The 23,265-nt window shown below is 44.1% G+C and overlaps 1 protein-coding gene across 3 annotated transcripts in view; it reads right to left on the bottom strand.

Moving 5' to 3' along the window:
- IQCK (IQ motif containing K) overlaps window positions 1–23,265 on the bottom strand; it is a gene marked incomplete at its 5' end in the record, with an annotated part of 122,834 nt that overhangs the window by 12,996 nt on the left and 86,573 nt on the right. For all 3 annotated transcript variants that reach the window (XM_081300365.1, XM_081300367.1, XM_081300366.1), the window contains one exon: window positions 20,308–20,419. In XM_081300365.1, the coding sequence (XP_081156491.1) occupies window positions 20,308–20,419 (112 nt within the window). The remainder of the gene's footprint in view (window positions 1–20,307; window positions 20,420–23,265) is intronic.

Below are 23,265 nucleotides of genomic sequence, written 5' to 3'. Positions count from 1 at the left end.
CCTCTCCCTCTCTCTACAACAGGTTCCCTGCCATGTGTCACCTCACCGCAGGCCCAAAGCAACTGGCAAATCAATCTTGAAATCTCTAAAATCATAAACCAAAATGAACCTTTTTTCATTTATAACATGATTATCTCAGGTGTTTGTTACAGTAACAGAAAACTGACTAACACACAATAGGCTAGTAAGAGTTTCTTTTCAATAGAGTATAAAGCCAGGCATGGTGGTGTACAGCTGTAATCCCAGCAGCTCCGGAGACAGAGGCAGAAGGATCACAAGTTCAAAGCCAGCCTCAGCAAAAATGAGGCACTAAGCAATTCAGTGAGATCCTGTCTCTAAGTAAAACACAAAATAGGGCTGGGGATGGGGCTCAGTGGTTGAGTGCCCAAAGTTCAATCCGCAGTAACCCCTGCTCCCCCCAAAAATAGAGTGCAAGAATGAAATATGCTGGTGCATATTGCACAACACATGGCAAATGTTCAATATAATTATTTCTTAATTACGCAAGAAATGCAGGTACTATAGAAAAATGGAATGGTATTTCAATCAATGTTTAAAAATTTCTTTAAATAATTGAGTAAACCTTATGTGTTATTCATAGTAATGATATCCCCATATGTTAATCTTTTCTTTCTACATTTCAGTTTACAAGGGTAGGTCCATTTCACAATTAGTCAAACCGAGTGGGGACTGGAGTTTCGGCACAACAATTAAAACAGCCACCATCCACTAGGTAGTCCTTCGAAATTCTGTGTCTTCAAAAGCCTATTGAGTCATGGACGTGAATGAACACAGACAAACCCCGCCAGCCATGTCTTATGACTTTTTAATTTATTTCTGCGTTCTCAGCTGCTGCTGCCAAGACTGAACCTCTAGAAATATCCCAGGCATTCTGAATGAGCTTAGGGTATAAACAGTTCTCATCCCTGTTCAGACTGGCAGAGGCCCTGGATATTAGATGTTGCCTTTAAGAAAAATAGAAACAAGAAACAAATCCTGCCGTCTATTTTTAAACAACTCCTCCACAAGTGCAATGAGTTGATGAATCATGGAGAAATTATTACAATCTGTACTTGGGGATTCTCAGGCAGTATTTCCTCATCTTGATCCCTGACTTGGAACCCAGGCAGACGGGGCCCAAGTCAAGAAATTCTAGGGACTAAGAAATCAACTTATCAAGCATTACAGAAAGGATATGCTAAGGAACATTCCAAGAGCTTCCTCTACCGTTATTTCTAGTAGGAAAGCTCCCTGGTGCCCTGGAAAGAAAATGGGAATGTTTTCAACCTCTCACTGAGGTTGACCCAGCTCTCTGCATACAAATCTATGTTTTTAGAAAGAGTGCTTCAGTCCACCTATGCCATTTTTACTCTGTAAATATCCCCTAAACGCATCCACTTCTGTCCATTCTCACCCCCAGCACGTGGTCGGATCCACACCTCACCTGCAGCCACACTAGTCTCTACATAGCCCTGCTGATGCTTGTGGGATCCACTCCAAAGTCCTTGCTAAGGCCCGGGGCCACTGCATGCTTGCTTCTCAATAAGGACCTAAGCAATAGATTTGGGTCTTTGTTCTGGTTTCCTGACATGCAGTTCCTAAAACCCTGGGAATCTCTGTAGTGGCAAGTGTCTTTTTGTATGCTAATGAGGTGACTGACAGCTGGGGGCTCCTGGAAAGCCTCAGAATCTGGACTGGTTGCCAGGGGAACCTAACTGAAGGGTTGAACCTTCAGCACCACCCCAAGCTCTGTGGAAGAGGGAATTGATCACCAATGGCCAGTGATTTAATTAACCATGCCCACCTAAAAGGACGAGGTTCAGAGGGCGTCTGGGTGTTGAGTACCACATGAGGTGCTGGGAGGGAGGGTGGCACTCCCCAAGAGGACAGGGAGGCTCTGCACCCTTCCCACATACCTTGCCATGTGCATCTCTCCTATCTGTCCTCAAGTTACATCTGAGTTACAACCTGGTAAGTACATCGACTTCTGAGTTCTGTGAGCCACTACAGAAAATGATTAGACCTGAGAGGAGGTCCTGGGAACTCGGATTTTAGCTGAGTTGAAAATCATTTGCAGGTCACCTGGGGACTTGCTATTCCCCATCATATGAAGTGGAAGCAGTCCTGTGAGGTTGAACCCTTAAACTGTGGCATCTGTGCTAACTCCAGTTAGTGTCAGCATTGAGTTAAATCATAGGACTCCCAGGTGGTACTGGCAGAGAATCAGAATTGTTTTGTGGTGGTGATGATGGGGGACGGGCAACAGACTCTATGTTATGATTTAGATCTTAAATGTCTCTCAAAGCTTTTTCACTTTTAAAGTTATTAATCCCAGGTATTTTTTCTCACAGGGATGGAAAACTGACTGATACAGAAAATTGGTACTGAGAGTGGGGCCATGCTGACCAAGTGGTTCAGAGGCCTTTGAACTAGTTAACATGAGGAGTTTGGATAAGCAGCGTAGAAAAAGCTCAGAATGCTCCAAATGAAGCTTAATGGGTGATTCTGGTGGGAGCTCAGGATATCAGAATGCTGATAGGAAAACAGACAGTAAAAGCTGTGCTCATAATGTTTCAGGTGGGAACCAGGACTCTACTGGGAACTAGAGGAGAAGCCACTCCTGTTCCATTCTGACAAAGAACTAGTCTACATTTTGTCCCTGCCCTGAGACTTTGTGTGAAGCCGACTATAAAGGTGATGAACTAGTTTATCCGGTAGAAGAAATTTCCAAGCAGTAAGGCACTGAGGCTGTGGCATAGTTATTGCTGGCTGTTTAAACAAATGTACAGTGAGAAAATTGGGAGCAAAAAGCAGAGTGGAAATATTTGGAAAACTTAGCAGTTTTGCCAGACGAGGAGTGTGCATTTAAAGTTACAGCTAAGGAGGGTGTTGTGCTAAAGATGCTGAAGAGATCGGAACCATTAAAAGGAAAGAAAGAAACCAACTACTTTTGACTGAGATAATAGGAAAGATGCCTTGAGAGCATCTCGGGAATTGGAAGATCCCACTCATGGCAGGCTCAGGGCATAAAAGTGTAGGCTCACTTCATGAGACTTTGCTTTAAGAAGAGAGTCCTGGAGGTGCACCCATCGGACTTAAGAGCCATGAGCATTTTTGTGATGAAATTTTAGAAAAGGAGAGCATGAAGTATTACACCGAATTTACTTTATCTATAGATAATAGGGTGGTATAACACACATCAGGGGAAGAAGATTCAGGTAGGACTACAGTCTGTACTTGTTGCTTCTGGGTTGACTGAGATTAGTAGTCCAGAAAGTTCATACGTAAGCAGGAGGTAGTGGCACCTAGGAATGTGATATCTGTGGATTTTAAGTCAAGGTTTTGAAACATTCAGGAATGGGTAACAGGCTTTTATTGGCTTCAGCCAATAGCTGTTAATTAGTTAATTTCCTTTATCTCTCCACCCCCCCCCCCACAATCCTCTGGCCTGTGTAATTAAATTTAGAAGATATTGAAATTTTATCTTACCAGTGAAAATAATAATAATTATTATTATTATAAGTAGGATTACTGAATTCCAGATGTTGTGGTAGGCCATGTAATCTTGGAAACAACTCCGTGATTTTATTATTATCCCCATTTTTCAGGTGAGAAAACTGAGGCTTAGAAAGATTCATGACTTTTCTAAGTGAGATCTGATCTTCATTTATCTGCCTATTCTGCTGATTTTAGGGAAATCATATCAAAATTTGAATTAAAAGATTAACATTTTCAATATGTAAAAAATATCTTCAACAGCTACACAAATAAAAATTAAACTCTTCCAAAGTCATTTCTGGGAAATATATCTTAAAACACTAATCTGAAGAGCATACACTGATTTAGAAATGAAGCTGGCCTCAGCAGCAATATATTTAACCAAATGATATAACCAATCATGTGTAAAAGAGGTTTATAACACGGGGGAGAGGTTTATAATGCAGAACTAAAAAAAGCAGGAACTCATGAAAATAACTACCCTACAGTATGCTCCAACAGATCATAAAATTGAAAGGAGTGGTATTTAAAAAAAAAAACAAAACAAAACTCAAAAGATGATGGTAAGTGGAGACTTAAGGAACCATCAACAGCCCAAAGGTGTTGGGGGTGGGGGTGGGGAACAAAGTAGGAGACCTCACACTTTCCAATTTTAAAATCTGTGAGATACTGAATAAGAATGAACATACAGATCAATTGAACCAAATGAAGAGCCCAAAAATAAACCTTTGCACTTATGGTCAATTGATTTTCAATAATGGTGCCAAGAGTATTCAGTGGGTAAAAAATAGTCCTTTAACACATGCTGCTGAACCAACATGCACAAGAACGAGGTGGACCCTCACCTCACACAGAAACAGAAATCGGCTCAAAATGGATCAACAGCCTAGCTGAAAGTGCTGAAGTCTTCGACTCTTAGGGAAAAGTGAGTCAAGATTCCTGACCTGGGATCAATCTGAATTTTTAGATATGACAAAAAAGTCCCAGGCAACCAATGACAAACAAACCGGACATTATCAAGTTTAAAAGCTTTTGCATCTCAAAAGGCACCGTTAAGAAGGAGAAAAAAATTCACAGAATTACAAATCATATATGCAATCAGGGACTTTTATCTAAAATATCTAAAGAACTCTTACTACTCAATAATAAAAACCAACAATCCAATTAAAAAGGACAAAGGATCTGGACTGATATTCTCCAAAGAAGATATTCCCAATGGCCAACAAGCCCAGAAAAGATGCTAAACAGGGTTGACCATCAGGGAAATATAAAGCAAACCGCATGAGATGCCACTTCACACCCACACACCCAGCAGGATGACTTTAATCAAACAGACAGACAGTAACAAGAGTTGGCAAGGGCGTGCAGAAATGGGAATCTTCTGGTGGAAATGGACTCTGGTTCAGCCACTCTGGGAAACGTCTGGCAGTGCCTCCCACTGTCAACGCTAGAGTTCTCTTTTGACCTAGCAAGTCTGCTCCTGTGTTCCCAAGGGGATGAAAACCTGTGCACGAAGGTTCGCAGCAGCATTATTCATAATATCTCCAAGGAGGGAAAAATCGCAATGCACTAGATCACTTGAGTCTCTGCAGGATCAGGGAGGGGGTGCTTTATCATTCCCATTGTGCAGAGGAGGCAACTGGGAAGCTCTGAGAGGGTAAGGAGCTTGTTTCAAGTCACGCGGTCGGTGAGATTTTGTATGGGAGCAATAGCTCAAGTTTTTCATGTAGGCTTTGAGGTTGGGGTATTCATTTTATTTTTTAGTTAACAGATGAACAATCAGGAAGGTTAAATGCATTGTTAAATGCATTGAAGGTTAAATGCAGCTTAGAAGCCTCTAGCCAGAGTTCCAGAGCAAGTCTTGGGACTCCTTTATCTCTACCACTAATAGCTGCTCATTCTGAAAGCTTCAAATGTCACTTAGAAACCTCTTAAATGACAAGTCTCTGAATGCTATGAAAAGCAAATGAGGGCAATTCCAACGCACCCAGCAGCAACAGAAGACCCCTGAGTCTCCTCCATCTCCCTCCTACTTGAACAGGGGCAAAATCAGTCATTTTAAGAAGTTTTCCTACACACCAAAGTGCAATCAATGACATTGGGCTAGTTAACTTTTTTAGGTCTCATGATACTTTTCTATCTTTTTCATAGTGAGAATGCATTACTTTGATAAGAGGACAGGTTTAAATTATATTACAAGGATCTGGAGTGTCCTTTTTAACACCTAGCCTCCATAACTCTATGCCTTTAAATTTTTCCACATCCTGGCCTAATGAGGGCTGAATCTGAAAATTGGCAAGATACATTAGCCGTCCAGATCCTAAATTTAGATTCTAAGGGTGAATACTGTGTGTCAAATACGCATGCAGAGAGGAGGCAGGGCAATTTGGCAGGCTGGATCAGGTCCCTCTAAGCCAGATAACAGGCATAAAGGGGCATGAGCTTTATTCCCTCCGCAGTAGAATCAGAGGTTGGGTCCTGATGAGCTACCTTCAAAACTGAACAGCAACAGATTTTTCCGTGAGCATTTTAGCTCCATAAATAACACTCTTGCACTGCAGCATAATGAGGGAGGGAAGAGAGAGGATTCTGGAATCTCTGATCCACCCTGCTACTCTCTTGCTATATTGTTTAACCTCTCTGTGCCTCGTTCATAAAATGGAGACCTCAGAGGGTTGTTATGAAGATTCGTTGAGTTGCTACTAGTGCCATGCTCAGGAAAATGATTACCTCATAGTAAACATGCAATTTCCCGGGGAAATTCCTTGTTATTACAGAAAATATGAATAATCAGAAAAGAAGAAACAATCGCCCACATTTCTTTTAGAAAAAAATAGGCAAATATCAACCTATCTATCACCTGCTTCACTCTTACTTAGAAATCATCACTATTAGCATTTAGGGTTATTTTCAAACATTTTTTTGGTCTTTGTTCATATATACTATGTGTGAACTATCTTCTTCTTTTGTTTGGAAACAGTTCTGTATACTTGAGATTGACCTTGTCCATAGTGCTTACCAAGCTGAATGATCTGTGCAGAAGATCATTCATTCAACCAACAGATATTTCTCGAACATCTCCCCTGTGCTGGACCCTGTTCCAGGTGCTGAGATCACAGCCATGAACCAATCAGGAAGGACAGGGGAGTTCCTGCAGCCAGAAGCCTGGCGTTCTAGTGCAGACCCACAGAAAATAAGCCAAATAAATCCTTAAAATCCTGGGTGACTCAGAAGGCCTAAATACTTAAAAATTATTATCACAAAGAGACTTGGTAAGGGCAGGAACACAGCGAACTGATGCACCCTCACAGATGCTCAGTAGGTGCCCAGGGGACATGGAAGGAGTGGGGCTTCCTGCCCCCTGGACGGCCTCACCCCATATCCTTCATGGCAGTGATGGTTGAAGGGTAGCCACATTTCTTTACTCCCCCAAGTCCGTGAGGAGGAGATAGCACTAATGCTAAGTTCCTGATTGGTCCCCACCCAAAGGAGCATGTTGGATCCACTTTTGGGATGGGTCAGTGCTTTCTGACTCACCAGCAGATAAGCTGTTAGATGGGCACACACAGGGTAGAGGAAGGGGGCAGGCAGAGTGGCCAGGTAGGATTCACGGAGAGGGTGACAGGAAGCATGGAGACACAGGGGGCTGTCCTTCCCTGTAACTGCTGAATGGCGTGAGCTAGAACTCACATACCGAGCAATCGGCCCGTTTACAGCGCACAGTTCAGTGGGCTTGGGCATATTCTCATACGTGCAACCACTAACACTATCCATTCTCCAATATTACGTCACCTGGCAGAAGCCCTGGACCTTTAACTGCTGTCCCCTCAGCCCCAGCCCTAGGGCAACTGCTCATCCACCTCCTGTATCTAACCACGTGCCTGCTCTGGACCGTTCATGTCATGGGGTGACACAAAAGGTGGCCCGTGTCGGGCTTCTTGCAATCAGCACAGGGCTTCTGAGGCTTATCTGTGTCACCCAGGCGTGGCCTTTCATCTCTCGCTGTGGTGTGACCTTCTGAACTCCTCTTGCTCTTTTAAAGAGCATAGACTCCCCGCTCTCCACAGGAAGACGGAAAGGAAGGCTGTGAGAAGGGCAGGGCGGGACTGGATGTGGTGTCCACCCAACGTCCCCATGCCCATGCAGGATATCCAGGAGTGAGCTGATGGACGGTGGGAGCTGTCACTCATCAGCCCGTCCTAGCTGGCGTGGACTAACTGGGCAGGCGGGGTGTGGCTGGAGGAGGTAGGACACGGGTGTGTGCCCTGGGAGGGGGCATCTGCCCTGCAGCCCCTTCCCCTTGCCCTCCTGCTTCCTGGCCACCATGAGTGGGCCCCCCGCTGCCTCTGCCACACCCTTCCTTTTTTTATATATTTATTTTTTAGTTCTCTGCGGACACAACATCTTTGTTGGTATGTGGTGCTGAGGATCGAACCCGGGCCGCAGGCATGCCAGACGAGCGCGCTACCCCTTGAGCCACATCCCCAGCCCCTGCCACACCCTTCCTGAGGCATGACGTTCCGCCTTATCTTGTCCTAGAGCAATGGAGTAGCCGACCGAGGACTCAATCTCTGAAACCGTGAGTTAAACTGAACTTTTCCTCCTCTAAGTTTTAGCCAGGTATTCTGGTCACGGTGATGAACACCTGCTGAGCACAGGTGGTAAGTTCTAGGCTCCCCCAGCTCTGTCACTCCACAGTGTGCGACCTCAGACACACAGCTTCCTGCTCTGAGAGGTGGGAGTTTCTTCTCACTCCACCTGCTGTCAGACTAGAAATGACAGATGTGAAGTCCTGGCTCGCAGTAGGCCCTCATGAGTTAGAGCCATGACAGGGACCACAGCAATGCCATCCCGCGGCTGCGACAAGACATGACACGGCAGGTGCAATTTCCCACTGCCCTCCCCCTGTCAGTTCCAGCTTTCTTTCAGAAAGTCACCTCTGGGTGTGACAGACCCAAATGTGGTGACAAGATGGGTTCCCAGTACAGAATATCTTCTTCCCATCTTCTCAAACATGTGGTCAACTTCACAAAAATCTCCTTTCAACATTCCCATCCTCCCCCCCACCCATGCCCCCTGCTCCTGCAGTGCTAGGGATGGGACCAGGGGTGTTGAACACACTAGACAAGTGCTCTGAGCCCCGAGCCACACCCCTGCCCTCCCCCAGGTTCTCTTAAATTCCCAAATACCCAGTCCACACTTCCTCCTTCTCCCTGCTGACCTCTAAACTTCCGGTCTTACCCATCCTACCCAGTTCTCCTCCATCTTACACGTTCACCATCTATTGTTCTTGCCCTCCGTCTTGAGATCAAAGTCCCCAACTCAACACCCACCACGGGGACAATGGCAACAGATCTCTCTGGGTCTGGAGCTGCCCAGCAGGAGGCCTCTTCCTGGAAGGGAAAAGGCCCACAGCAAGCACCAGGAGGCACTCTGTTTTATTGTCATAGACATTTCCTGTCCACCACTTCCATTTGCCAAAGCTGCAGGCAAGGCCCACCAAGTTAGTACATTGCAGAGCTGGGCCATGAATTCAGATCCCTGAATTTTTATCCAAATGAAATTGCATTGGTGAGAAAAGCCACACAAAAGAAGAGTTTGGATCCAAAGCTATTACTGGGATCCTGTAGTTAATCCACAGTATTAGGGTTTGGCTAAAGTGGTTATAATGTTCTCCACTAAGAACAAACCCACATAATCACCTCTCTGGTCTCTGACCTGACCCAACCTTGAGAACCACTGCCATCGGTCAATTATCTGGAATAAAAATGTTCTTTTTGCGGACATCTTGAAAATGCCATTAAAACCAAACACCAGTGGTTCACCATTCACTTTGTGCTGGCCACCTGTTTACTGCCACACCTGGCTGTCTTATCACAGGAGCCCTTTGGGACAGGTCCTAATTGTCCCCAGGTAACAGGGGAGAAGACAGTCTTAAGAGGAGGAAGAACTTGCCTGTGGCCTCTCTGGTGAGAAGAGGCAGGACCCAGGTTCTGGCAGCTCCCAGATCCAATATGCTTAATCGTGACTCATATTAATCGTATGTTGAACAATTTGCCTAATAATAATAATAGTTTCCTTTTGTTGATCATGGATTATGAGCCAGATGCTATTCCAGTTAATTTAATTCTCATAGAAACCCTACTCAGGACTAGGGATGTGGCTCAGTGGAAGAGTGCTGGCCTCACACCAGTGAGATCCTGGTTCAATTCCCAGTGCTGCTAACAAGCAAACAAACAAACAAAATACCTACTGTGTGGTAACTAACGTTAGTGCTGCCATTTCTTGCTCTACGGTCACAGAAAGATTAAGCCACCTGCTCAAGGTTGCCCAGTTGAGAAATAGGGAACTTACTCCAGCCTGGTCATGACCCTTCCAGAGGTTTGTAGAATTATCTAGATCTTACAATAACCTTCTGCATCAGCATAATTACAAAGAATAATGCTAAACAGACAGATGACAGAATGAAGCTAATGAGGTTGGGAGTGCTCATTTACATAAACTTACATTCAGGATCTTGAACTTTGGGAGCAAACCATTAAGAAAGGAAATCATCTTCTATTTACTTTTATTTATTTATTTATTTATTTATTTATTTATTTATTTATTTATTTATTTATTTATTTTTAAGAGATGTTGCCCAGGCTGTCCTTGAACTCCTGGACTCAAGTAATCTCTGTGTCCACCTCCTGAGTAGCTGGGACTACAGATATGTGCTATAGAGTCCTGCTTATGTTACTTTTTAACCTCATCAGAACAGTCTAGATCTGCAAGCATTTCAATAGAAGCCCTGTTCTAGCTGGACAGAACTTCTGCAAGTTTTAAATGAAAAGATACATGTGAAAGTCATCCAAACTCCCCCATGCATTGGGTGAGTCTTAAAAATAGAATTGATGGAAATAATACCAAGTCATGAACTCGCTAGATATATCCTGGTCAAATTTGTAATTCTTCCATGGGTTAAAAAGGAGAAGGAACTAAGGTTTGAGGAGACAAGAAAGAAAAAGGTTTAAATGAAAATGACAGATTATAGATATATTTCTTCTTCAACAGCGACGGTGTTATCAAAACAATGACCTCATTTAGAATCACGACAAGGCATAATAATTCTTATTTTACGAGGAGGGAAAATGAAACATAATGATTACATGACCCAGCAGAAGTCTCCCAGTGGGTTGGTGGCATTAAGTACAAATTGATGCAACATTTTTTATCATAATTTGGTGATTGCTGTCTAAATTTAATACATGAATGTCCTTTGACAGAGCAATTCCACTTCTAAGAGCTTGTCCCATAGAAATATTTCTATAAGTAACAAGAACACGCTTACAAAAGTGCTTCTGGAGCATTGTTCATGATACAAGCCAAACGTCCATTCATAGGGATTGGTTAAAAGTGTGGTACAGGCCTGTCATTCTTCTGGAGCCACTAAAAATAATGAGATAGACCTGTATGTATTGGTATGAAAAGATGTCCATGATATGTTGTCAGCTGAAGAAGAAAAAGCAAGTTAACGTACAATAACCATAATATAAATATATTATATAAATATATGTGCTTATACATATTTATGTGCTGATAGTAGGTGACACTACAGGCTGACACGCTCAACAGCGGCTGCCTCACTGGAGGTTGGACCTTTCTTGCTGCACGAGAGCTTCTGTTTATCCTCACAAAGGGTCTCAGCTAATACCAGAACCAGCTCCTGAGCCACAGCCTAGGACACTCCCGGCACTGGGTCCCCCTGGGTGGCAAAGCCCTTCTCTGCTCCTCATCTGTAAGGCTGGATGCAGATAAGAATGTCCTCCCCCTTGTTCACTTGACCTTGCCTTCCTGCTCCAATGAAAACATCTCCCCAAAATATAAGGTATAGATCCTGCACTCTTCAGGTGAGGGACTCGGCCTCCCCCACCTGGAGCCTCCCCTGTACCTCTGGCCTGCAGTCATTTCAACGTCCACGCATGGTGGGAAGTGTGTCAGAAGCTGCTGCTGTCCAGCTGGGGGCTGGCAGGTCTCCAGATGGGAGGCTGTGCACTGGGCACTTGGGTTCCTGGGTGGCCCTTAGCTCCTTGGCATCAGGCAGATCTGGGTTCAAATGCCTGGTCTCTGGCACTTTGGGCTGTGTGACCTTGAGCAAGTCTTAAATTCTCCCAGCCCCAATTTCTGCACCTCAATGTGAAGGTGGCATCTCTCTGAGAGCAATTCTGAGCATCACACTGAAACATGGAGTACTAGGCACAGGATGTACTGAGGCAGGTACGTGCTCCATCAATCACAATCATGCCTTTGTTACAGGTCTTCTCTGCTCTCAGAGATGCACCCAGGAACAGTATAGGAACTAAGTCCTGACAGCATCCTCAAGGCACAAGTAGGTGGTGTGGCCAAAATGAGGAGCTTATTTATTTTAATATTTTTATGGTGCTGGGGCTTGAACCCAGGGCCTTGTGAATGCTAGGCAAGCCCTCTACCACTGAGCTGCATCCCCAGCTCAAGAACGTCCCTTAATCCACTGGCAAATCCTAATAGCTGGGACTGCCATACAATCTAAGTTTAAAATAGGGAAAACAAATCTCTCTGGTTTCGATCCGTTGCTTGGGCTCCCATTTCTTCCCCCTGGATGGGAGACACTGAAGCATGGTGTCATGATGCTACCCCCTGTCCTCTCTAAGGCTGAAAAACCAGGTTTCAGTTCCTAGGAAGCAGTGCCAAACAGCAGTGCTGTTTCCTTTATTGTTGTGGCTTCTAGGAAACTAAGGGCCGTATTTCTATTTATTGTAGGAACATTTTTGACGCCATTATTCACATTGCATAACGTGTTAGGAATGGGCCCAGTACTTCCTCAACCAGTGGATTGTTATTTTTTCTTATAGACACTGAATTATGTAACGGGTTGTATTTCCTCTTTGCCTTTTCTCTTCTAAGAAACCTCTGTGTTGGCCAGAGGGTACAAACTTTCAGTCATAAGAGAAATTAATTCTGTGAATCTAAAGCAGATCATAGCAACTATAGTTAATACTGGATTGTTTACTCGAAATTTGATAAGAGAGCAGATTGTAAGTGTTCTCACCCCCCCACACCCACACTCACACCTGCACTCACACACTCACCCTCAAACGAACGGTGATGGATGTGTTAATTAATTTGGTTGTGGTAATGATTACGCAATGTATGCACATTAATTAAATCATCACATTGTACACTTTGAACATACACAATTGAACATAAAACAATTTTTGTTTGTCAGTTAAATATTTAAAAATTTTTAAAAATCTCTAGCAAGCATAGTCCTTGAAGCGAGTACTTTACTAACTGCAGTTAGTGGTTTTCCTTGTTCCCAAATATTAATTTTTCCTTGACTCAATTGCTGTATTTACTTAAAAATCTTATATTTTATGTGTTTCTGCAACTATTACAAATTTCTGAAGTAGGGAATAAACAGTTAATGAAATAAAAAGTAAATAATCAATTTCCTTTGACAGGTAAATAATCAATTTCCCTGCCACCATTTCCTAAAAAAATCAAGTGATAAAGTAATTTAGAGATTATTTGTGCAGGCCTGTAAGCCCAGAGAACTGGGAGGCTAAGGCAAGAGGATCCCAAGTCCAAGGTCAGCCTCGGCAATTTAGTGAGACCTGTCTCAAAAATAAAAATCAAAAGGGCTGGGGATGTAGCTCAGTGATAGAGCACCCCTGGGGTTCAATCCCCAGTACTGAGAAATAAAGAAAGAAAAAAGATTATTTGTGTGTGTATATACATATATATATATATATATATATATATATATATATATGTATATACACACACACACACACACACACACACAGTGTTAAGAAATTTATCTAATGGGGGGTATGTGTGTAATATAATCTGATTTTATAGGAAAATGTTTTTATGGTTTCCTTCTCTCTGCTCAAAATAAGATTGCCAAATAAAATGTGGATATTCAATTACAAAGCACATTTAAAAACACTCACTGACTATATGAAGCTAAAATATGCTATTCTTCAAGACAGGATTTTTACTGCATCTCAAAAATGACTTAGGCATCTTCTTTTGAGTTGCACTGGCTGAAATTCTTAACACACACACACACACACACACACACACATTTAAAAATAATCCCCACATCTGTCCCGATGGATAGAGACTGGAGGATAATTTCACACCATTTCTGTCCTAGAAGAGAACTCTGCTGGGGATGGTGGCTCTGACTTGGTGTAACATGAGATGGGTTATATACGACCATGATCTACCCGACAGCTGACACTGCTCTCCCTAGACCTCCTGTCTGCCCTGAGGTGCTCCAAGAAATGAACTTGGCAAAATTTATTCATGTTCTAAATACCAACGACAATATGGGTCATAAAGTGATGTGTCTGCTGGATTTGTACATAGACGAAGCTCTTGTTTTTAAAAAATAAAGTTGAATTTCATTTGCAGTGGCTCTACTATGTTTTGTTGCAGGTCTGAAGAAGAGCTAGCCTGGGCTTAACGTCACTTTCAAATTGCTGCATTTGTGGTGTCATTGTCATTGCAATGTCACCTTGGCTAGGGACATATATTTTTTGCAGTGCTGAAGAGGAGCCCAGGGCCTTATACTTGCAAGGCAAGTGCTCTACCACTAGCAGTATCCCCAACCCTAGGGACATAAATTTTCTAACCCTCCCCCCACCCAGATTCATGAGGTTGAAAATGGGAAGTCACTCAGGTGCATAACATCATAACAGGATTCCGCTTGGAGATAACATGGAGGAAACAGAGGGTTCTACCTCACCTGGTGAGCTGCAGATTGCATCCTGCTCCTTGTGATTCAGCCCCTACTGGGAAGCCTCAGTCAACTCAAACATAAGCAAAAAAGAATCCTGGCACACAATAATAATTTAGATATACCATGTCCTGCTCAAGAAGATTCTAGAGGTTTGGGTCTGATGATAAAATCCAAGAGAGTGGCTTGTGGGGCTGGCGTGTAGCTGACTAGCATGAATGAAGTTCCGAGATGGATCCCCAGCACCACAGAAGAAACACAAAGAGAACCTGTTTCTGCTTTTCCCCTCAGAGATGTGTAAAAACACTGGACAGAGAAAGGGAAGACCAGGGACTAGCCCCAGGCCCCACTGCTGTGTGACAGTGAGAAACTTCTCAACCCTTCTGGGACTCTGTCTCTGTCTCTCTCTGTCTCTCTCTCTTTCTCCCAGTACTGGGGATAGAACCCAGGAACACTTTACCACTGAGCTACATTCCCAGCACTCCCCCCCCCACACCCACACACTTTTTAATCAGACAGGCAATTTAGCTAGGGCTGGACTTAAAACTTGCAATCCTCCTGCTGAGCTTCTACTTATAAAATGAAGCCCAAAGCTTCATACCCCAGATATGTCTGTGCAGACCATCTGCTCCGGACCAGGCTTGGTGCAAGGCAACATGACAAATGAGATAAACACAGACTCAAATGGAACTACATGGAGCTCAGAGTGTATCAGAGGAAACCAACACACAATTGTTAAATGCACAATATTTCAATTGTGATGATAACTAACACTGATGGGGACTATGTATCAGGATTAAAGATGATCCTTGGAATCCTGTAACAACTATGTGAGACAGACAGGTCCTATTATGAGAGCCATTTTATATGTGGAAAAATGGATGCTTAATGAAGTTAACCAGGTCAGGGTTGCATGGAAAGAAGTGGTAGTTTGGATTTCAAGGGCAACTTTTACTTTTTTTTTTCCCCCAGTACTGGGGATGGAACCCAGGGCCTTGCACATGCTAGAGAAGTCTCTACCACTGAGCTCTGTCTCCAGCTCCCCATTTCCTCTCAAGTGATCCCAGACCTGGAGACGACCTTTAGAATTGGCCATTTCACAAAAGGGCGTCTACCACTGTTCCACACTGGGGCTTTTTCTGAAGACCCCTATTGTTCAGAAAGCACTGCTCCTGAAGCCCTAGGAAGGCCACAGGCAGACAGCAGCAGGTGGTCAGATTTGACTGCTTCCACTCTGCCCTCCTGCTGGCCCGTAACGCCATTCAATCTGCTCCGCTCTCCTGGCTCCGTAGCAAGCCAAATCAACCCACAGCAAATCAACTCCAAAGAATATGGAAAAATAGCAATAAATAGACACTGTACTTCCCTTGACCTTTAAACTGATTATAGCCCTGATTGTCTTCCAGTTCTGAAGTGTAATGAAGTGGCAGTTGTGCATGGGAGAGTGGCCTGGGCTGAGCCAGCGGTGATCAGAGCCCGAGCTGCTGCTTTATGAGGGATCCCCAATGGGATGTGCTCCTACTCTGTAGCTGTTTCTGGGTATTGACTCATTTAAGCCTCACAGTTCCGTTCATGAATCTCATTTTTACTTACGCTCACTTTGTGCCAAGTGCTATGCCAGGGGATGAGACAGGCAAACCAGATCTTTTTCTCATGGAGCCTACATTCTTGTGGGAAAGACACAAAATTGCCAGATAAACAAAACCCAGATGCCCAGTCAAGCATCAGCTGGACTTGCCTTGTTGCTCAGAGCTGAGAACTGGATGCCTAGAGGACTCCATGTTTTTGTCGCCTGCCCCCCACAATATGGGGATCACACCAGGGGGGACTCTACATTGAGCTACATCTTCAGCCCTTTGCATTTTATTTTTTTGAGACAAGGTCTTCCTAAGTTTCCCAGACTGACCTTGATCTTTTGATCTTCCTGCCTCAGCTTCCTGTGTGTGCACCAACACACCTGCCTCTGGACTCCATGTTTTAAAAGAGCACAAAGTAATTGGAGATCCTGCACCTCCTTAGGGTCTCCACCCTGGCTGAACGTCAGCACCGGGGAAGATCAACACTCAACACTGATGCCTGGGGCTCACCCACAGCAATGATGTCAGGATCTCTGGATGTGAGGCACTGGAATTTTTTTTTTCACTTAAAAGCTCGAAATAATTGTGAATTTATAAAAGAGTTGCAATAATTGTACAAAGAACTCCCAGATGCACCAATTTTTTTGTATTTCACCATATTTACATTGGCATTTTCTATGTGTAGATGCACATCTGCTTGTGTGGTACACATTATCTGTTTCTGAATTACTTAAGACCAATCTGCCTATCATGTCCTTTGACCCCTAAAACCTTCAGCATGTATCTTAAGCAAGAGCTGAGGCCTGGGACCGTGGCTCAATGGTAGAGTGCTGGCCTAGCAGGTGCCAGGCCCTGGGTTCAATCCTCAGCACTGTAAGAAAGCAAATAAATAAGGCAATTTCTTACTTGATCTGAGTTCACTGATCAAAATCAGGAAAGTTAGTACTGTTACTTGTTAGTTAATATGAAGCCTGAATCTCAGGTTTAATGTCCTTTATCAAATTTTTCCCCTGTCCAGGACCCAGTCTGGGATGGTGCACAGCATTCGCCTGCCCTGTCTCTTTGGTCTCCTCTCCTCTTTGTCTCTCTTGACTTTGGCATTTTTTGAAGAATCAGTTATTTTATAACATGTCCTTCACTGTGCGTCTCTTTCCTCATTATCACATTCAAGCTATGGGTTCTGGACAGGAGTAGCACATAAGAAATGTGTCCTCTGCACTTGATATCAGGAGACTCATGAAATCGGCTTGTCCCTTTCCTGGCACTATTACTTTTGAGCATGAGGCCACTCTGAGGGCTAGCTATCTTTCATTTGCCATCCTGGAGAGGCCTGGCTATTGGGTAAGGAGACCCCAAGAGAAAAAGGCTGGGAGTGGACTGGGGTCAGGGGTGGTAGAAGAGGGGGAGTCAGGGCAGGTCAGGGGGCTCTGCAGCCTGCTGTTTCCCCTGAGGAAGAACCCAAATGAAACACGCCAAGTCAGAGAGCCAACACGGGGGCCTGTCCACAGGTCACGGGTGGCCAGGTGGGCTTGGCTGAAGCAGTGGCAGTCAAGAGATGATGGCGATAGAAAGTGTCCTTTTGTATCTCCCTCTTTCCCACCCAGACCCACAGGAGGGAAGAGACTCAGAAGAGGAGGGGACAGAGGCACAAAGACCAGACAACCCTCTTCCTGGACCCAAGCCCATGGGGCGGGGGGCAGAGGGGCTGGGTGAGCATTAAGTTGGGGTTGAGACTGAGATTTTAAGAGTAGACTTTGTGAACTCCAAGCATACAGAAAAGACAAGGAACAACCTGCCCCCCGCCAACATGCCATGAAAGAAAGGGACTTCAGAGAGAAGAGCTGAAGGCAGTTCTGGGGAGAAAACAGAACTTGTCTAGATCACCCCCTCTTGAGAACTCTCAATAAACCGATTCCTGCCCCTGACCCTTGTAGGGTACCTAGAGAGTCCTCTCGGAGGACATGTGTCCCTGTCTAAAGGGTGAGAAGAAGCTGGGGAGGGTGACACAGCAGGACAGGAATGGGAACTGTGAAGTCCCTAGGTAAGAAGGCATGGCATTTTTTTTTTTTTGGCATGGCATTTTTTAAGAACTAAAAAGAGACTGGCTGGGCACAGTGGCACGTGCCTGTCATCCCAGCCACTTGGAAGGCTGAGGCAGGGGTATCATGAGTTCAAGGCCAGCCTCAGCCAAAGTGAGGTGCTAAGCAACTCAGTGAGACCCTGTCTCTAAATAAAACACAAAATAGGGCTGGGGATGTGGCTCAGTGGTCGAATGTCCCTGAGTTCAATCCCTGTTCAATCCCTGGTATCAAGAATGAGAGAGAGAGACAGAGACAGAGACAGAGACAGAGACAGAGACAGAGACAGACAGAGAGAGAGAGAGACAGACTGGGGGTTGGAGCCCTCTGAGGCCGGTATGATTACAGGGTCGTCTGGGACACTTAGATTTTGCATGCCTTGTAGTCCACTGAGCTATGGATGACAATTTGCCCATGGTTTTCATATTTGTAAAGTACTCCATGGTTATTTAAAAGACTCCAGTACTGTACTTCCTCCCCTCTGGTCCAAATTTCCAAAGATAACTATCATTGGTTTTCTTCCAAACTGCTCAGACATCTGTTTTTCATGTGTATATCTTCTGTTTGAATAAAAAATTGTAGCTCAAAATTTTTTTTCCATTTGCAAATATATCATGAATCTCCTTCCACATTTCTGGTTAGCTATACCATGGAGTGCTAAATATCGTGACCTCCTCTCTGGCTGATAACCAGAATGATATTCAGAGTCTATTAAATGAAAAAGAAGACCATATAACAGAATTTATACATAATCTCACTTTTAATAAAATGTGAATATATATTTATTTGTATTTTTGGTACTGGAAAGAGTAATTTAACAGGATGAACACTCAAACATTAGTTTTAATGGGGTTTCTGGGTCTTACCTCCTTTTCTAGCTACTGCTTTCTCAATTTCCCTACTGTGGATATGTAGCAACTTAAAAGTTTAAATTTTTTTAAAAAATTTTAAAGGGAAACAGTGACCCTGGTAGAAAAGAAGTATAATGGGGTTCTCCAGAGAAACAGTGCCATAGGAAATTATAGATTATATATATACCAAGAAAGGAAGGAAGAAAGGGAATTACGGAATCTGAGCTATAAGAAAGAGATTTACTATAAGGCGTTGGCTCACAGGAATACGGAGATCTGAGAGCCTCCCCATCGGCCATCCTCAAGCGGGTGTGCCTCAAAGGTTTGAAGCCCACGGTGTAGAGTCCAGCTCAGGTCTGAAGGCCTAAGAACTAGGGGTATCAGGGGCAGGAAAAAGCCAACGTCCCAGCTCAGATTGGCACAGTGAACTCAACCTTCCTCACCTTTTGCTCTGTCAGGCCCTCAACAGATTGAATGATGCCCACCATTATGGTCTAGACGCGAGTGTCCTCCAAAGCTCATGCATGAGACAATTCAAGAAGGTTTGCAGGGGAAAGAATTGTGTACTAGTCAGTAAATCAATCCCCAAACAGGGATTAACCTGTAAATGAAGACAGAATGTGGCTTGAGGATGTGGTCAAGGGGGTGTGCTTATGGGCACATAAGTTGTCCCTGGACAGTGGATTCTGGGCTCTTTCTCCCTCTCTCTCTCTCCCTCCCTCCCTCTCCCCCCCCCCCCTCTCTCTCTCTCTTTCTCTCATTGGTAGTCATGTCCTGAGCTGCTTTCTTCCACCACAACCTTCCTCCATGATATTCTGCCTCACCTTGATTCCCAAGGAATGGAGGCAGCTGTCTACGGACTGAGACCTCTGAAACCGTGAGCCTCCACATAATCTTTTCCTCCTTAAAACTGTTCTTGTCGGGTCTTTGGCCACAACAGCCAAAGCTGACTAAAACGCCCCCCACATGGGGAAATGAAGCCATCTGCTCTGTTCAGCTCACCAACTCAAATCCCAATTCTAGAAGCATCCTCACAGATGTACCTAGAAATAATTTTACCAGCTATCTGAACATCCCACGGCTCAGTCAAGTTGACACTTAAGACTCACCATCACAGAAAGGGAGAAGACAGGTCCAAAACACCACTTAAGTTCAGGCACACAATCAAAAATTTAAAAGAATGAATGGTTGCAGATATGCTGTTTCTAAAATAATGGTTTCTTTTGTTTTGTTTTGTTTTGTTTTTGTTTCATCTTGTTTTGTTTTTTGGTTTTTTATGTCTTGTAGCTTAAAAACTAAAAACATGAAAATACAAGGTGACACCAAGGTCACCCCTGAAGGAAGAAAATGACCATGTAAATAATCTCAACTCTGTCATTCCAGGGCAGAATCTTAAGACGTAGTCCCTTGGCCCTGTACAAATTGAGTTCTGTGTAGACACGAGGTCCTCATAACGCCTCAGGGGCTTCCTTCTTGAGCTCGGAAGAAGGATCAGGCTTTTCCTGAATACACTAAGCACAGTGAGCCAAGCTACTGACCTTTGCGCTCCTGTTTCATCCAGAATATTCTCACTCGATGGCGAATGTACTTGTCCTCCCGTAGCTTCTTCTGCCAGGTACGCAGTTCTTGAATCTCAGGATCACAGCGAACCTGGAAAAGTCCCAGAAAGCTTCAGTCCCTTTTCTGTGTACTTCTATGCATTATTAGTTTATTAACTCTGTGTAGAAAAGCCTTTATTAATCAATTAGAGATATTTTTTACATAAGGGTACATTCCTGCCCTGTCCCCAGCACTGGGGTTGGACCAGGGTGCTCTACCACTGAGCCACATCCCCAGCCCTTCTTTTTGTTTTGTTTTGTTTTGTTTTGTTTTGTTTTGAGACAGGGTCTCCATAAGTTGCCCAGGCTGGCCTCAAACTTGCACTCCTCCTTCCTCGGGCTCTTGAGTTGCTGGGATTACAGGTGTGTGCTGCAGTGCCTGACTGGACACACTTTTGATTCTCAAGGAATCATTGTTCTAACTGCATTATCTACATTCCCAAAGCTCACGTGTTGGAACATAAATGAGGTTTTATGAATATTTGTTATAGTAATGGTAGGTTGGGCGCATTCTAGATCTATGTTATCCCCTAGAAATACAATGTAGTCAACATGTTTAAATTTCCTGTCTCATTTAAAAAAAATGAGATTATTTTTAAGAATATGTTTTTTTTGTTTTTTTTTTTTTGTTTTTTTATATTTATTTTTTTTTTAGTTTTCGGCGGACACAACATCTTTGTTGGTATGTGGTGCTGAGGATCGAACCCGGGCCGCACGCATGCCAGGCGAGCGCGCTACCGCTTGAGCCACATCCCCAGCCCCCAAGAATATGTTTTATTTAACCTAAAATATCTAAAAGTTTGCCATTCATTTCAGCCATTCAATTTATATTGATGTAATCAATATAAAATTGAGAGATTTCACTTTCTGTTTTCCATGCTAAATATTCAGCATATGGTGCATTTTTGCACCTACAGTGAATCTGTCTGGACAAGTGCTCCGTAGCCTCATGAAGCTGAGGCCTACTGTACTGAATAGCACAGTTCTAGATTGATCTCTGTAAGTAGATTAACCCCAGCTCCATCCACTTTATACCAGGTGACTAAGTATCTACTTCATGCTAGGCCTGAGAAGGAGACGATGATTAATAGCAACTGTAGTAACTATTATATTTGCTTTACTCTTATACCTCCTATGTCCTAGGCATTATGTATTTTTACAAATTTTAGCCAGGCATGGTAGCAAATGCCTGTGATCCCAGTGACTCACGAGGCTGAAGCAGGAGGATCACAAGTTCAAGGCCAGTCTCAGCAACTTAGCGATACCTGGTCTCAAAATAAAAAATAAAAAGGACTGGGGACATAGCTGGGTAATGTAGCAGCTCTGAGTTCAATCCCTATACTAAGAAGAAAAATTATTTTACAAATAAATAACCCGATGAGGCAGGAATGACGATTCCTATTTTTATAAATGAGAGAACTGGGTTGCCAATGCTTAGAGTTGGGAATGGAGTGGGATCCGCACTTTGGCAGACTAGCCTTTGAGAATCAGGAGCCTAGCAGGACACAGGAGCAATGTCCACAAGGAGTGGCAGGAGAAAGATACCAAGGGAAATGTGTAACTAAGAAGAACCATGAAAACAAAAAAAAAGGAAAGAAAGATATCAGTAAGTCTAAGGGAACAGGGTTGGAATCTAACCGGCCTGGAGTGGTCAGGCAGGAGGTGACTCCTGAGGTGAGTTTTGAAGAATGAACTGGAGTTAGTCTTGGGGAGAAGGGGTGGAGTGGACTGGTGTCCGGGACAGAGGCCAGCCTGCACAGAGGTGTGTAGGCACGAAGCAGTCCTGGTTGACTAAGATAAAGGACAAGGTCAAAAGCAGTAGAGGGTTTGGAAGAGCCACAGAGGCCCAACCCTGTTCCAATCATCCCTCCACCTCTCCACTTGCCAGAGGAGGTGCTCCTTACAAAGTGGACCCCAAGACCAGACGTTGGTGGCTCTACACACGTGGATGTGTGTCAACTTTTTTTTTTTTAAAGATAAGTTATAGTAGCAAAAGAATGTCAGGGAACATTCTGGAAAAGGAAAGACCACTTTTTCAAAGAAGTTGCCATGATAACCAGCACCCATTCAGCTCTGGGTCAACTATTAAAGACAGCCACACTGGGGGCTCCCTTAGTAAATTAGCTCTGCTCACTTAAAATGAGGTGGTAGCGTCATGTTCAGGGGAACAGTAGCCTGTGCTGAAATTAGTATGCAAACTGGGGAAGTCACATGCCACTAGATCACTGTGGCCCTCTCCTGTCTTCTCAGGGTTCCCAGGTGCCCAAGGGGATGGTCTGCTGGCTCTTCTGCCCTTGAACCTTGGCTCTGACAGTCAGAAACTAGTACCTCAGCTGCTGGGAGGGAGCAAGAGGAACAGAAGCCGAAAAGGGGACCTCACATAGCTCAGGACACAGCGTCTGCAGGGCAGGAGTAATGGGAGCCAAGAGAGGTGATGCTGGGCAGCACAGGCTTGTCTAACTGGGAAGCTGCTCCCTCACTACTGATCTCATGATGCTCCAAGCCAGTCTCTGCTTTTACAGGCCACCACTGGGTCAGTGACCCACCTAGGTCACTGGGCTGCCTACTACAGTCACTGCAGTTCTTTAAGGGAGCCCAAGCCTAGGCTCTCAGGTTGCACCTTTTTAAAGTCACCCACACAGTCACCTCCCCATGCCCCAAAGGGCTCATTGAGTCAGGTTTCACCACCAGCGCCCCCCCCCCCCGGCAGCCCCCAAACCACCGTTCTCTCCTGATTTACTCCTATCAACAAAGGTCCACCTCTTCTTCTTCTCTTGATAATTTTATTTGGGGGAGATTTATTGTCCTTGTGTCCAAGAGCAACAAGTAACCTAATGGTTTTCCTTTTTAAAAAGTGATCAAATACATATTACGTAATATATACCATTTTCATCTTTT

Source organism: Spermophilus citellus, assembly GCF_964194105.1.
Source record: "Spermophilus citellus genome assembly, chromosome: 6".
In the NCBI taxonomy this organism is placed as follows: domain Eukaryota; kingdom Metazoa; phylum Chordata; class Mammalia; order Rodentia; family Sciuridae; genus Spermophilus; species Spermophilus citellus.
Note: the sequence above shows the minus strand (reverse complement) of the source record. Positions and strands in the feature narration are given on the sequence as shown.